Source organism: Ochotona princeps, chromosome 13, assembly GCF_030435755.1.
Source record: "Ochotona princeps isolate mOchPri1 chromosome 13, mOchPri1.hap1, whole genome shotgun sequence".
NCBI classification, from domain to species: domain Eukaryota; kingdom Metazoa; phylum Chordata; class Mammalia; order Lagomorpha; family Ochotonidae; genus Ochotona; species Ochotona princeps.
Window position 1 is genome coordinate 66,528,370 of NC_080844.1, and position 14,043 is coordinate 66,542,412.

Genomic DNA, 14,043 nt, shown 5'->3' on the forward strand with positions numbered 1-14,043 from the left:
TGGCCTCTATCGCTGTCTTGGAGGAATTAGGTCAGATTGAAAGCTCCTAGCTCTGTTGTTTTGCAATCTCTCAGCTTGATTAAAAAAAAAAAAGCCAATTCTCCACTTCTGAAATAACTGAAAATCTGCAGCCGGAAGGCCTTTCCGCTCTCGCTATGCCACTTCTTCCAGCGCTGTTCTCTCTGGGTGGAGAGAAGCTGGCAGCTGGGCTGCTGGTGCCGGGCTCCAGGGCCAGCCAGCAAGTCTGACCTTGGTCTCAGACCTGAGGGCAGCCCACAGAGGGTCGGGTGAGACACCTGCCCTGGACTCAGGATCTAAGAGAGAACCAGAAAGCTCCATGGTCAGGACAAACCATATTTTTTTTTTAAGATTTATTTTTTTTTACTAGAAAGGCGGATATACAGAGAGGAGGAGAGACAGAGAGGAAGGTCTAACGTCCACTGATTCACTCCCCAAGTGACCACAGCGGCCGGAGCTGAACCAATCCAAAGCCAGGAGCCAGGAATTTCCTCCAGGTCTCCCATGCAGGTGCAGGGTCCCAAGGCTATGGGCTGTCCTCAGTACTTTCCCAGGCCACAAACAGGGAACTGGATGGGAAGCAGGGCTGCCGAGATTAGAACCGGCGCCCATATGGGATCCCGGCATTTGCAAAGCGAGGACTTTAGCTGCTAGGCTACTGTGCCAGGCTCTACTTTTTTTTTTTTTTTAAGATAAAGGGAGGTAGGAAGCGATCCCGTCTGCTGGTCCACTCTGCGAAAGCTCACAAGAGCCTGGAGCTGGGGCATGAGTGGAAGTCAGGACCTCAATCTCCAAGAACTCCGTGAGTGAAGCCAGCCCTGCTGCTTCCAGCGTGCGTGAGCAGGCAGCTGGAGACAGGAGGCCTGACTGGTGGCTTACGTGCCAGGCTTTTGATGCTTGCCCCTGTTTAATGCAACTGTTAAAATGACTAAAAGAAAAGCAAGCTGTCTGGATGCACAGAACAGCGCCATTTTAAGTGAAGATGTTGTCTGTTTCTGCTTGATCTCGCCCGTTTCTGGCTCCACTGGAGCCCGGCCTGCACTCACTGCTTTTGTTGTTTTTGTTGTCACTGCGTTTGAGTCGCGATGGATTTGAGACATTCATTTGGAATGTTTGCAAATTAGGACATGACAAGTTGTCCCTCCCACATCCTGAAGGTTTGCGTGCCCCGAGTGCCTCATGCTCATCCAGCCCTGCCCTACACAGCCCCGCTGAGTCCCTCTGCTGGGCGACACATGGGGCAGAGGTCTGCTGTAGGAGAGCCAGTGGGACTCGGAGCCAGCTGTGCGGCCCCCGCCCTCGCAGCGTGGAGCTGGGCCACAGCCCGGGAGCCTGCCATGGCCGGGCTAAGGGGCAAAGCCGGTTTGGCTCTGCAGTCTTCTGCCTTGCCTTTTCCTGCCTGCTGGCCTGAGCTCCTCTCCCAGAGCCGAGGGTGACACGGACGGGCCTCCAGGTGCTCTGTGCTGTGAGAGCCGAGGGTGACACGGACGGGCTCTCCCAGAGCCGAGGGTGACACGGACGGGCCTCCAGGTGCTCTGTGCTGTGGGATTGGCCTCTAGCTGCTGCTTCCCAGTCCTGGCACCCTTGGGAGCCCAGAGGGCCGGCCTCATCTGTGAACTGGACTCACCTCGTCCCAAGGGCTCCACTGGCATGTGAATGACAGAGGTGATGGGTCCTGATCAGGAGGACGCCATGTCCACCAGCCAGTGTGTTTACAGGCCCCGATGGACTCCTGACTCCGCCTGGGGGAAGGGGCAGGGTGGGGAGGGAGCTCCACCTCTGACCTCTTCCGTCCTAACAAGTCCTCGCACGCATGCTCCTGGGACAGAGCGTGGTGCCTGCCAGGATAGTTGGGCCTCTTGTCACATGGCTGGGATCCTTGCTCACTGGCCAGGCCCCTGCGGCCATGCCTGCACCACAGACAGTACATCCCTTGCCTGCCCGGATGAAGGAAGCTGCTTTTCTCAGGTTTTATTCTTAGAGTGGCCCTAAGAATGAGAGTCCCGGGTCCCCATTCCTGCCCCAGGGGCTTCTCCCACCGCTGACATCTGCCCAGCACAAGTGCTGTGGTGATGGCTGAGGACCCAGTGCCAGCACAGTGTTGCTGACGGGCCCTTGGCCTGCGCGGTCTCCGGGTATGACCAACACCGACCAGCATGTGTTTCTCACTGTAGGAGAACACCTCCTTGTTAGGTTCAGTGCTGGAATCAGCAGCAAGTGTTGGAGGGCAGGCCGATAGAAGGCCCTAGCATGTCAGCACAGCTTCAGTGTCTGGGTCAGGTCAAGGTTGCGTGTGACGAGAGGTCAGGTGCTCCAGGGACAACAGGTGTTGGCGGCCAGGGCTGGAGCCGAGAGCTGCGCTGGACCTCAGGCAGGTGCCCACCAGGCCCGTCCCGTCACACGGGCCCTTGTTGGGACCTCGGGAGTCTGTGGCTGTGGGGTTGGGTGCCCCCAAGGCAATGAGAGAGGGTGATCTCTGGGCCCCCACTGGTAACTCCTGCCAGCCAGAAGTGAGGTTGCAGTGAGAGATCACAGTACCCAGTGGCCACTGTGTGAACAGGCTCAGGATGGCACAGCTGTGACCCCAGGCCATGCTGTGAGTGCATCCGCAATTAACACACACGCACTCCCAGGGACTCCCGTCACCCCTGCCCAGGCCTCAGCACCAGCTCAGTGTGGTGCAGGCGTGAGTTCTCTGGGCCAGACTTCCAGGCTCCCGCCCAGTGGCTGCCCCTTGCAAGTCAGCCGGCCCTGTCCACCACCACTTGGCCCTGAGTTTTGGAGTCCTCTGCAGGGACAACCCTGTCACCCACACTCGGCAGGCACACCGTGGGAGCTGAGGGCAGGTGGCTGGCTCATCACCTCTTATTTAAATCCCCACGGATCCTGTGTCAGGCCGGAGGTGTTGTTAGAGGCCGTGATACATAAAGACAGTGTACGCCGGAGCTCACCCAAGCATAGAACAATTGTTGGCACCGAGCAACAACAAGCAAAGCTGGCACCAGACAGGAATCCCAGGTGGGCTCCTTCAGGCGGTAGAAAGTTTGAGAAGAAAAGCCACCTTGGTCACACCAGTTCTGCGGCTCACTGGTTGCGGCTCATACTGAGTGTTCGTTTCACACCTCCTGTTCTGAGCTGCAGCGTCCCTGGAGTGGTTCCTCCCCGCACTGGTGACATGGCTTGGCTGGGGACGGGCCTTAGCGGTGCAGGTGCTGGTTCAGTCCTCTAGTGGGCTGTGCAGAGTTCCCACTCCTGCCTGCAGAGCTCCGAGCCAAAGCCACTGGCCCACGGGCGTCCCTGGAGTCCTGAGCAAGAGCTGGGTTGTGTCTGAAGTCACTCCCTCCATTTCTAACTCTCCATCCTCCACCCTTCTCGTGACTACTTGCCCCTGAGTCTCTGGGCTTGCAGATCGGTTCTGGTTGGGCCGTCTGTCCTTCCTGGTCCTGTGGGTGGAGCTGCATGGGCGTGCTAACGGGTCCGTGATCAGGTCACTTAGTCCAGGCGACCGGAGGGCAGCCAGGGTCCAAGCCTCATTCATCCTCCCTGCTCCAAGCCTGGTGCAAAATCAGAGATCAAGACACATGGTGGCTAGAGGTGCCCTAAGTCCCTGGGCTGGGCAGTGGAGCCGCCATGAGCCCGGCTCTGGCTCTGTGAGGTTTGCAACTACCTTTACTTTGTCTTCCAGTCGCTGCCATCTGGACACGTGCAAGCAACGTTTGAAGTGGCAAATAAAGAAGAAAACAGAGAGAAAAACAGATACCCCAACATCCTGCCCAGTAAGAGTTCCCTCAGTTTGCCTTTGCATGATGGCTGAGGTTTGCACTAAGCTCTGCGTGGTCTTGGTGCCCACCCCGTGACCAGGTCTGCCCAGCCCACGTGGCCTCCCTCTCGGTGGGGGCAGCTTACTGCTGTGAGCCTCTTCTCCCAAGCCCGTCTCCTTGCACAGAGTGTGGCACGGTGTGCGAGCCTGGGGCTCAGCACCCCAGCTGGGCCCAGCCTCATGGCTGGCCCTGGGCTGCTGTCACACCATGGACTCCACTCCATCAGCCACAGCAGGAAATCCCCAGTTTCCTGTGGGGCCCCAGGGGCTGAGGACAGAAGTGACAGAGTGATAAACCTTAGGGGGTTGACAAATTTGTGGGGAAGCTTCAGTCAGCTCACAAAAGCAGCCCTAGCTGGGGCGGCGGGCATGAGTTGGTGGCACCCCCTGGGTCGGGGTGGGGTGGCAGACAGGTATCGCGGGGCACCTTGTGAGCTGCCCTGGCTGGGGGATGGTCTTCACAGCCTGTCTCCGTGCCAGGTTCCCAGCAGTGAGGGACAGAGCTGGCCTGGGAGTGCTGGGCACCACGAACCTTTCCCCCAGCAGGCCTTGTCTGTGCACATAATGTTACTACAGCTCCCAGCAAGGCACAGAGGGCCCCTCTTGGGCCGCATCCTGGGGCTTGGGCCGCTGGCCTGCAGTAGCTTCCACCAGTCTTCCCCCAGCTACATGGGTAGCACCAAGTCCCTCTGCTTTGTGGCCCAGAATTTGCTAGAGATGGTTCTCCCCGATTTGAAACACGGAAGATTTACGTGTCACTTTGACAAAGCACCCTAAGTTCAGCTGACAAGTTGCTCAAGTTCCCTTCATTGAATGTGGGCGTGCTGGGGGGGCCACGGGGAGCTCACGGGGGGGCCACGCAGCTGAGCCGTGGGGTGCCTGGCAGGATGTGGATGACGGCGGTGGGAGGAGCTGCAGTCGGAGGTCAGAGCCAGTTGGGAACCCACACCCTCCAGCAGCCCCACGGAGGGGAAGGCCAGGACACGAGGGGGTCGAAAGCCCCTGCAGTGGTTTGTGTCAGGACAGGGATTGGGGCAGCTAGCATCAATTCTGATTGATCAGCTTGATCGATTAGCTGGAGTTCATCGCTCCATGTTCCCAGGCTCTTTGCTGTGCCTCTCTCCCACGCTAAAGGTCACATTGTTAGGAGTGGGACCCAAGTGGGACCATCCTCCTCACCTGTAGGGCCCTAGCTGGATGCCCCTCCATCCTGCAGATCCCCCCCCCCCGCCACCATGCAGCCTCCTGGCTGTGCTGGGTGTCAGTGGGCCTCTAGGGTCCCAGTCTGTCCCAGTTCACCCCTCCCAGGAGCACCACCTGCAAACTCCAGGTGCTGGCAAGCACTGGGGTTACATGGGGGGACACTGGCTCCTGGAGCCATGTGTGAGGATGTGGTGACCTGGTAAAAAACAGCAGAGTGGCACCGGATGGGAGGAAAGCCATGCCAGGGCCTTGAGGAACTGGTCAGAGACGTGGCAGGACCAAGGGCCTGGAGCGCAGTGTGGAGGTTGGGGCCAGAAAGAGAAAGGCCCCTGCCCCTCAGCCCCCAACTGACCGGTCAGATCTCTGAGACACCCCTTGGGCCTGGAACTAAGTGGCCACTGGGGACCTGGGAGCCCCAACCACATTGCTGTCTCCGAGGCTGGACCATGAGCCGTGAGTGAAGCTGCCTGCTGGGAGCAGGCCAGGCCTGTCTCTCCTGAACATGCGCCAGCAGCTGCTGAGGGGGAGATGCTTGGACGGTGAAGTGTAGAGTCTTACAATCAGAAGACAGGGTGCTCGCAGAAGCTGTGAGCTTGTAAATCTGACCCAGGGCTATTTTGCACCGCCTGCATTTCCAGCAACCTCCTCAAAGCAGAAAGTGCCCCAAATTGTTTCGTGAGCACGACACATGTCCAGCACAGCTGTCTCTCTCAGAGACGCCAGCCCCAGAGCAAGGGTTTTGGGGTGGAGCTGGGTGGCCATGAGGTAGGGGGGCTGGCACCCTGACTGCCTGTGCGAGCCCCTCGCTCCACCGGGGGGCCAACAGTGCTGGCTGCCCGGCACCCATCCGGGAGAGCAGAGGCAGAGGGAGTGTGCCCGGGGGCTCTTGGCTGGTTTCGGTCCTGAGGGAGGGTGGGGACAAGGTATGCACAAGGCCAGTCCCTGCCCCTGCCCGAGCTCTGGGCCCACTCAGGGCGGCACCTGCAGCTCTGCCGGAACCTGCCCTGGGCCTGTGCCTCCCCTGCAGCCCAGTGTGCACACACAATCCATGTGCACGCACACACATGTATACACAAGTGCAGTGCACAGCAATGTACATGCACATGTCTATGTACACAGCACACACTATATACATACATGTAAGGACGCACACAGATGCATACAACATACACATTTACACTCTGATGCACACACACACTCACCTAACACATGCAGTGATCACACACACACACACACACACACACACACCCCATGCCCACCACTCGCAGGCTGTGCACCCTGGGCACCTGCCCGTGTCCGACTGCCTGGTACAGGATGGTGGAGAGGGATGGGGGTTCCTGCTCCTCCCTGCCCCCTGAAAAGCCTCAGAGAGAGGACTCCATAGTTTGTGTGCCTGATTGGAACCCAGCATGGGGCATAGAAGCCATTGTCCCTGTGCGGAGGTCCCATCCGCTTTGCTGTCCCCAACTCTGGCCATGCCAGCACCTGCACCGTCGCTCCAGGACTGAGACCCCAGAGTGCTGGGCAGCCCTGTCCCATCCCCGAGGGGTTGAGGAGGGCGTGAGCCCCCAGGGTGGAGCTGCAGCACCTGTGGCTGCCAGGTGCCTGACACCGTGGACGTGTTGGGGTCTTGCAGATGATGACTCACGGGTGATCCTGAGCCAGGTGGACGGCCTCCCCTGTTCAGACTACATCAACGCCTCCTACATTGACGTGAGTGGGCGGAGCGGGAAGCTTTGTCCCTGCTGCGGGCGGGCGTGGATGGCCGTGGCCAGCTCCAGCTGGCATCTGGTCTGGGGCCAACCAGCTGGCATCTGCACTGGGGCCAACCAGCTGGCATCTGGTCTGGGGCCAGCCAGCTGGCATCTGCACTGGGGCCAACCAGCTGGCATCTGCACTGGGGCCAACCAGCTGGCATCTGCACTGGGGCCAACCAGCTGGCATCAGCTTGCAACTGCACCGGGGCCAGCCAGCTTGCAACTGCACTGGGGCCAGCCAGCTGGCATCTGCACTGGGGCCAACAAGCTGGCATATGATCTGGGGCCAACCAGCTGGCATCTGCACTGGGGCCAAGCTGAGGGTGTCTGATTCTGCACTGTTTACGCTCCCCAAAGGACATGACAGAGGGCCGAGAGCATAAGCTGCGGTCAAAGTATGTACCCCAGAGGGGTACGATTCTGTTCTAGGGAAAGGAATGTAGCGTAATAGCATAATGGGGGAGAAGCTGCTGGAGACGCTGAGGCCTGCCAGAGTGACGGAGTAACTCCAGCTTCCGGCCAGCGCAGCCCTGCCTACCACTGGTGCAGGAGGCCTGGACGGCCTGCCTGCCTCCTGGCCTCTGTCCCAGCTCAGACCCAGCTGTCCTGCGTGTTGGAGGAGGGGGATGCAGGGGCCAATAGAAGGTCTGCTCTCGGTCTCTCCCCGTGTTTCTCTACTCCTCAAAAATGAATAGTAATATATTTTTAAATAGTCCTTTTTAATTGATCCTTGAAAGATCATTAGACATGTTATCATATTCCCACTAATTCTCACTCCACGTGGGCCTGATTAAAGACACGTAGGTGTCCACGTGCCTGCTGCGCGTGTGCAGATGGGTACTGCGAAGGAGGCGCCCAGGCCATCAGAGATTTCTGGTGGCCCCTTGACCCGTTTTCCTGGCGCTCAAATCCCCCGTGGTGAATGTGTAAGCCTTTCCTCATCAAGGCCCTTCTGAGAACTTGTCCATCCAACGTTGTTTTCCAGGGCTACAAGGAGAAGAACAAATTTATAGCAGCGCAAGGTAAGCAACTGTCGTGCCCCCAGTGCCAGGGGCTCATGTTCTGGAACATGTATCTCACCGTGCCTCCCGTGTGCGTCTCGCAGTGGGTGTGTGCACTCGTGTGTCTCACCGTGCCTCCCGTGTGTGTCTCGCAGTGGGTGTGTGCACTCGTGTGTCTCACCGTGCCTCCCGTGTGCGTCTCGCAGTGGGTGTGTGCACACGTGTGTCTCACTGTGTCTCACTGTGCCTCCCGTGTGCGTCTTGCAGTGGGTGTGTGCAGACACACACGTGTGTTTTCAGGCCTTCATGGTCCCCACAGCTGTCACTTTGACGTGCAGGTTCTGAGGCAGGCCTGCCTTGCTCTCTGCCTCACCCCCCGCCACGCCCCCTGCCTTGCTCCCTGCTGGCCTGGCACTGCATGTTCCCTGGTGTTGGGGCGGGGTGAGGCGTGGTTTATCTAGCCAGGGTTGCTAAGAGGGGCATCAGCCTTGACCTTCATGGGCTTCCCCTGTGGGCTGAGCACTCCCAGTGCCTGACTCCATGGGACCAGGGCTGCCTGACATCAGAAAACCTAACGCTGGCAGGAACAGACACAGATGCATGCGATGTTATAGAATGCACTTTCACTACATAAATGCAGATATTTTGAATGTCTGTACATGTACTTGATGCATTCAGATAACATGGAAGTAGTTAGGAAGGTATCTTGAAGCAGATAGCCACAGTGCAGCCTGCGGCCGGAACATTCTGCCCCGCCCTCCTTAGTAAATTGCCTAAGCCTCAGTGTGACAATTGGCTGCAGCAGCTCTAGGCATTGTGTCTTTGTCCCAGCAGGAAGAGTAGGGCCCTTTCCTCTAGTCATACTTCCTGTTCTATGAATGTCACCACCCCGGGGTTGTGCACACAGGGGTTAGATATGGAGGGTGGGCTGTCAGCCCCCAACCTGCCTCTGCATTCACACACACACACACACACACAGAATCCCTCACGAGCCTCATCACCCAGATGGGTCTCTCCCTTTAACTCCCCAGAGGTGTCCCAGCTGGAGTGGAGCAAGTGTGAGTGATACAGGTGGGAGGACAGAGACCCGTGGGTCCCTCCTGGCCTCGCTGAGTCGCGAGTGAGCCCAGCACCCTGGGGTCACAGCCACCCTCAGGCCGCCCCATGTGCTCTCCACGCAGGCCCGAAGCAGGAGACGGTGGAGGACTTCTGGAGGATGATCTGGGAGCAGAAGTCGGCCACCATCGTCATGCTGACCAACCTGAAGGAAAGGAAGGAGGTGCGTGGGCAGGGCGGGGCAGGCACCACACTGCACCACCCGGGGACCCTGCAGCCCCCACTGCAGCAGCAGTCAAGGGGCCTGGGACTCCAGGCCTAGTGCCCTGGGCATGTCCCGCGCCCAGCCTCAGCCCACAAGTGAATGGCAGCCCAGAGCACTGTGTGGAGAGTGGCCTGCCCTGGGGACCCCGCAAGGAGCGGAAACTGCGCCCTTTTGTGCCTCCTGCGCCGGCCTTGCTCTAGGGACCGCAGTATCCCTGGGCCAGGAGCACGGGCCTGCAAGCGAGGCTGAGGAGGAGGGCATGGGGAGCCCTGGGCGTGCCCACAGTGAGCACAGATCCCAGATTACAAATCCAAACAGGAGGGATGTGCGGCAGTCCTGGCAGCAAGTTCTAGCAGGAAGGGCCTCTTGCCTGCCCTCCTGGGCTGCACAACGGCCCTCTGGGACCTGCCAGGTGCTGGCCTGGCCCCAGAAGCCACCTCTCGGCGCAGGAGTTGCCATCTTGCTGTGCCAGGCGCGCCCACACCCCAGAGCTCGGGGAGAAGCCGCAGCTTATGGTTTCCGGTGGGAGATAAGACTGGTTGTTTTTGCTTTGTTTTCCAAGCAACTCTGTTTCCAGGCAGCTAAGGGCCAGCAGTCCCCGCTGTGCAGTCCCTGCCGTGGGCATCCAGGGAGGGGAACTCCTGGCGGCAGGCCCCATGACCCTGCCGCTCCCCCACGCACAGAACGGGAAGTCAGGTCCTCCGCAGGGCGCTGGGGTCCCGGTGGTGGCCTTCCTCGCCTTGGCCAAGGCGCCCTGTTGCCGGGTTACCGGTCTGCCCCCAGCTCCTCCCCCATCTTTCCATTCCGGTGACTCAGTGCCGCCCTGCTGCTGCGGCTCCGCCCTCTCGGACGAAATCGCTTCTCCTCCCTCCAGTTCCCTTTTCTCCGTGGCCTACGCTTCTCTTGTGGTCTCTTTGACGCCCACATCCTGAGCATTGCAGTATGCAGCTACCCCGGGCCCTGTGGTCAGGCGGAGGGCGTGGGACAGCCAGGGCCCGCGGTCCTGGCGGGGCCTCGGCAGGCTCAGTGCCTGGAGACCCTGCGGAGTATTGGCGGGAAAAAGCTTGCCCCACATACCATACTTGGGTGCAGGTGTGTGGCCAACTCTGCTAAGGAGTATTCCCCACTGGGCCTTGGCACCAGGCGCATCAGTGCCAGAGCCAGCCTGCCCTTGGCAGAGGCCCATGCCACCTCTAGGTGGGCCCCGGTCCTGCGGGTATTGCCCGCAGAGGGAGATCCCAGCACAGGCCATGGGAAGAGTGGCTCCCAGCTGCTGGTTGCTGTAGTTTGGGTTTCCCAGGTTGGGCAGATAAAGGTTAGCCCCTAAAGGCTAGCCCCTCCTGCCCCCACCCTGCTCCATCCTGCACTCTGGCTCCAGCCATTGCTGTCCTAGCAAACACACGGGCTTGGACTCCTTGGCGCGTCCCTGATGGGTTTGACTCGGTGCTGGGTGAGGAACTGCCCTGAGCTCTGGTCTCTGTGGGAGGGGCTGGGGGGTGCTGAGAGCTGACCCCAGCCCCGTTGTCCCTGTGGGTGGGGTCAGCCGTGAGCGCACCCCCAGCCCCGTTGTCCCTGTAGGTGGAGGTGGCCGTGAGCGCACCCCCAGCCCCGTTGTCCCTGTGGGTGGAGGTGGCCGTGAGCGCACCCCCAGCCCCGTTGTCCCTGTGGGTGGAGGTGGCCGTGAGCGCACCCCCAGCCCCGTTGTCCCTGTGGGTGGAGGTGGCCGTGAGCGCACCCCCAGCCCCGTTGTCCCTGGCCTTGCTCTCCGCAGGAGAAGTGCTACCAGTACTGGCCCGACCAGGGCTGCTGGACCTACGGGAACATCCGCGTGTGTGTGGAGGACTGCGTGGCCTTGGTGGACTACACCATCCGCAAGTTCTGCATTCAGCCAGTAAGTCCGGCGGCTGCGTGGCTCAAGGAGGCTCGTGTGGGGGCCCGTGTCATGTTGCACGGGCCTTGGTGTGTGCGGCGTCAATGAACATGTCAGGGTACACACAGACACAGGGCTCCATGTGTGCAGTGTGTGTGCTCATGTGCTTATGTGTTGCAGTGCTCACAGGCCTCTGTGTGTGCCCATATCTGCACATGACGGGGCACAGGTTGCTGTGTATGTGCAAGGCTTTCCCCTGCCCCGCACAGTAGTGACAGGGAAAGGGGCTGTGGCCGCAGGGCTGGACGTGTGGCCAGGCTTGGCTTCCGGTGGGTAGGTCAGTGTGTTGAGACGTGAGCCTGCTGAGGGTTGGGAGCCCCTGGCCCTCAGGCACCCTCTGAAGCTCCCCAGAGCAGACACGGTGTCCCTGGGCCACGTCCCACACTGCAGTGAGACAGAGTCTTAAACCATTGCAGTAACGCCTCAGTGCTCCTTGTTTTTCACAGTTATGTCCACCGGTTTCCCCAGAAGGAATCAAGGCAGATTTCAATAAAATAAAAAACGCCTGTGTACAAGGTTGATGGCATGATGACGTAAGAGATTACTTGACAGTCACTGAAAGCGTGGATTTTGTCAGGGAAATGTGAGCCGCAGGGAAGGGGCAAGAGGGGCTTGTTGCGCCCATGTCCCTGGTTGCCTGACTCCAGGACACATGCAGGCATGGTCACACACACGTAACACATGTGCACACGCACACAGGCTTTCACATGGTCACAGGACACACACACGCAGAGTCCCCCACTGCCTGGAGCAGGGACACCACGCCAGGAGTGTGAGCCCAGTGACGTCCTGATGCGGGGAGGGCTGGGGCTGTGCGGGCTGGCCACGTCCCACCTCCGCACACCGGAGACAGCACTGGGAGCCCAGGCTGTGCAGTGGCTGTCGCTCAGGACACTGGCCTGCCGTGGGGCCATGCAGGTGCGGTCCCTGGACGTGGCCCATAGCCCCTGGGAGTGGCCTGCTGGGGGAAGGCCCTCTCCCCTCCTGGCACGTAGCCCCCAGCTCCACAGCCTGGAGTGCATTGATGGTGGAGGGAGGGGTTTGAGCTCTCCCAAGAGGACACTGTGGGTGGGAGGGTGAGGATGGTCCTGCCTGCGTACATGCTGCATCCCTGTGTCCCCACAGCAGCTGCCCGATGGCTGTAGAGCCCCACGGCTGGTCTCACAGCTGCACTTCACCAGCTGGCCGGACTTCGGGGTGCCCTTCACCCCCATCGGGATGCTCAAATTCCTGAAGAAGGTGAAGGCCGTCAACCCCACGCACGCGGGGCCCATTGTGGTCCACTGCAGGTAGGTCTGAGCCGGCCATGGCAGCAGGTCTGGCCTCTGGTGAACCCGTGTCCAGGCAGGCTGAGGGTGCCCTTGGCAGCCTGGGCACAAGAACCCCAGAGGGCAGCTGAGCCCCGGACATGCTCCGTGAGCAGAGAAGCCCACTTCCGTGGTATCTGTGAGGGAGGCTGTTGGGGGAAACCAGCAGCTCAGCGGCTGATGGTGGAGCCGGCTCAGGACAGTCCCCTTCGGCCCAGGACACCTGGGAAGTAGCACCCTCTAAGGCACACGTGTATGGAAGGACAGAGCAGGCTGTCCTCTGCTGTCTGCCTTGGTTTACATCTCTGGCTCCCTGCTGGCCCCTGCAGAAACCCGCTGGCTCCCACTGGTGCCGTGGCCTCCTCTGGCATCCCTGGGTTCAGAGCCCGCATTTCCAGCTGTCAGCCACTGGTTGGTTCTGAACTATCTCCGCATTGCCTGTCCCAGGTGTGCAGGGAGAGCAGTTCCCAGAGTTGTGGCTGTCACCAAGTCCCTCAAAAACCCAGGTGTCCGTCCTTCTGGGTCATGTAACGGGTCACCTGAAACAGGGCCCACCGCTGACTCAGCTTCATGGATCTGCGAGCAGTGGTAAAGCCTGGGAACGGAGAAAGAAATGACCCTTTCAGCCCCCGCCAAGCTCCCCACCACAGCTCTCCAAGACCCTTGCGAGGGAGTGGAAAACATTCCCTGAGGCTGCAGTGCCCTCTGGTGGCTGCACCGTCAGTCGCCCCCTAGAGAAGCTGGACAGGGTGTCCCGAGGAGGCATTCCCCAGGCCCTGGGGTCTGCTTCAGGGTGACCCCTCTCCCCCCTCCTGAAGTGCCGGTGTGGGCCGGACGGGCACCTTCATCGTCATCGATGCCATGATGGCCATGATGCACGCTGAGCAGAAGGTTGACGTCTTCGAGTTCGTGTCACGCATCCGCAACCAGCGGCCACAGATGGTGCAGACGGACGTGAGTGTCAGACCCCGGGCACCTCGCGTTGTCACAGAAGACCCCGGATCTGTCTGGCAGGTGGCGAGCAGCCCTGAGCACCCCCGCTTAAGACCGTTTCACTTGCTGGCCTGCCTCTGTCTTCCCCCTCTTGTCCTTGTGGCACGTGGGGTGGCCAAGCTGCCCCAGGAAGATGCAGCAGAGGACCCGGCTGGTGCCCTCCCTGAGTGCCAGGCTCAGCCCTTGTCCCCCCTGGAAGCTGGGCGCCGTCATCCTGCAGGGCCACTGGCAGGAAGCTGGGGAGCAGGCGTGGGCCGCTGGGGGTGCAGGGACGTGGCAGGGTCAGGGAGCAGCCTTGTGCTTCCCGCAGATGCAGTACACGTTCATTTACCAAGCCTTGCTGGAGTACTACCTCTACGGGGACACCGAGCTGGACGTGTCCTCCCTGGAAAAGCACCTGCAGACCCTGCACAGCAGCACCACGCACTTCGACAAGATCGGACTGGAGGAGGAGTTCCGGGTGGGTGCTGGTGGGGTGTGGGTCTGTGTCCAGGGTGGGCAGCCAGGGAAACCTCGGGCAACTCAGGCGCCACTTAGCCATCTTTGCAATGGGCCCAAGACACAGCCAGGGAGTGGGGAGCGGCAGGGTTTTCCTCTCCCAGGCCTGGGAAGAGTCCTCGAGGTGGGAGCAGGTGCTTGCACATGCAGACGCCGTGCCGGCCCCAGACGCCCTGCTCGGTGGCCACGTCCGAG

The 14,043-nt window shown here is 60.4% G+C and overlaps 1 protein-coding gene across 6 annotated transcripts in view; it reads left to right on the top strand.

The window, feature by feature from the left end:
• Positions 1–14,043, top strand: part of PTPRE (protein tyrosine phosphatase receptor type E) — a 124,055-nt gene that overhangs the window by 101,466 nt on the left and 8,546 nt on the right. For all 6 annotated transcript variants that reach the window (XM_058671024.1, XM_058671021.1, XM_058671020.1 and 3 more), the window contains 8 exons: positions 3,704–3,794; positions 6,678–6,754; positions 7,784–7,820; positions 8,981–9,078; positions 10,892–11,011; positions 12,176–12,339; positions 13,176–13,311; positions 13,661–13,810. In XM_058671024.1, the coding sequence (XP_058527007.1) occupies positions 3,704–3,794; positions 6,678–6,754; positions 7,784–7,820; positions 8,981–9,078; positions 10,892–11,011; positions 12,176–12,339; positions 13,176–13,311; positions 13,661–13,810 (873 nt within the window). The remainder of the gene's footprint in view (positions 1–3,703; positions 3,795–6,677; positions 6,755–7,783; positions 7,821–8,980; positions 9,079–10,891; positions 11,012–12,175; positions 12,340–13,175; positions 13,312–13,660; positions 13,811–14,043) is intronic.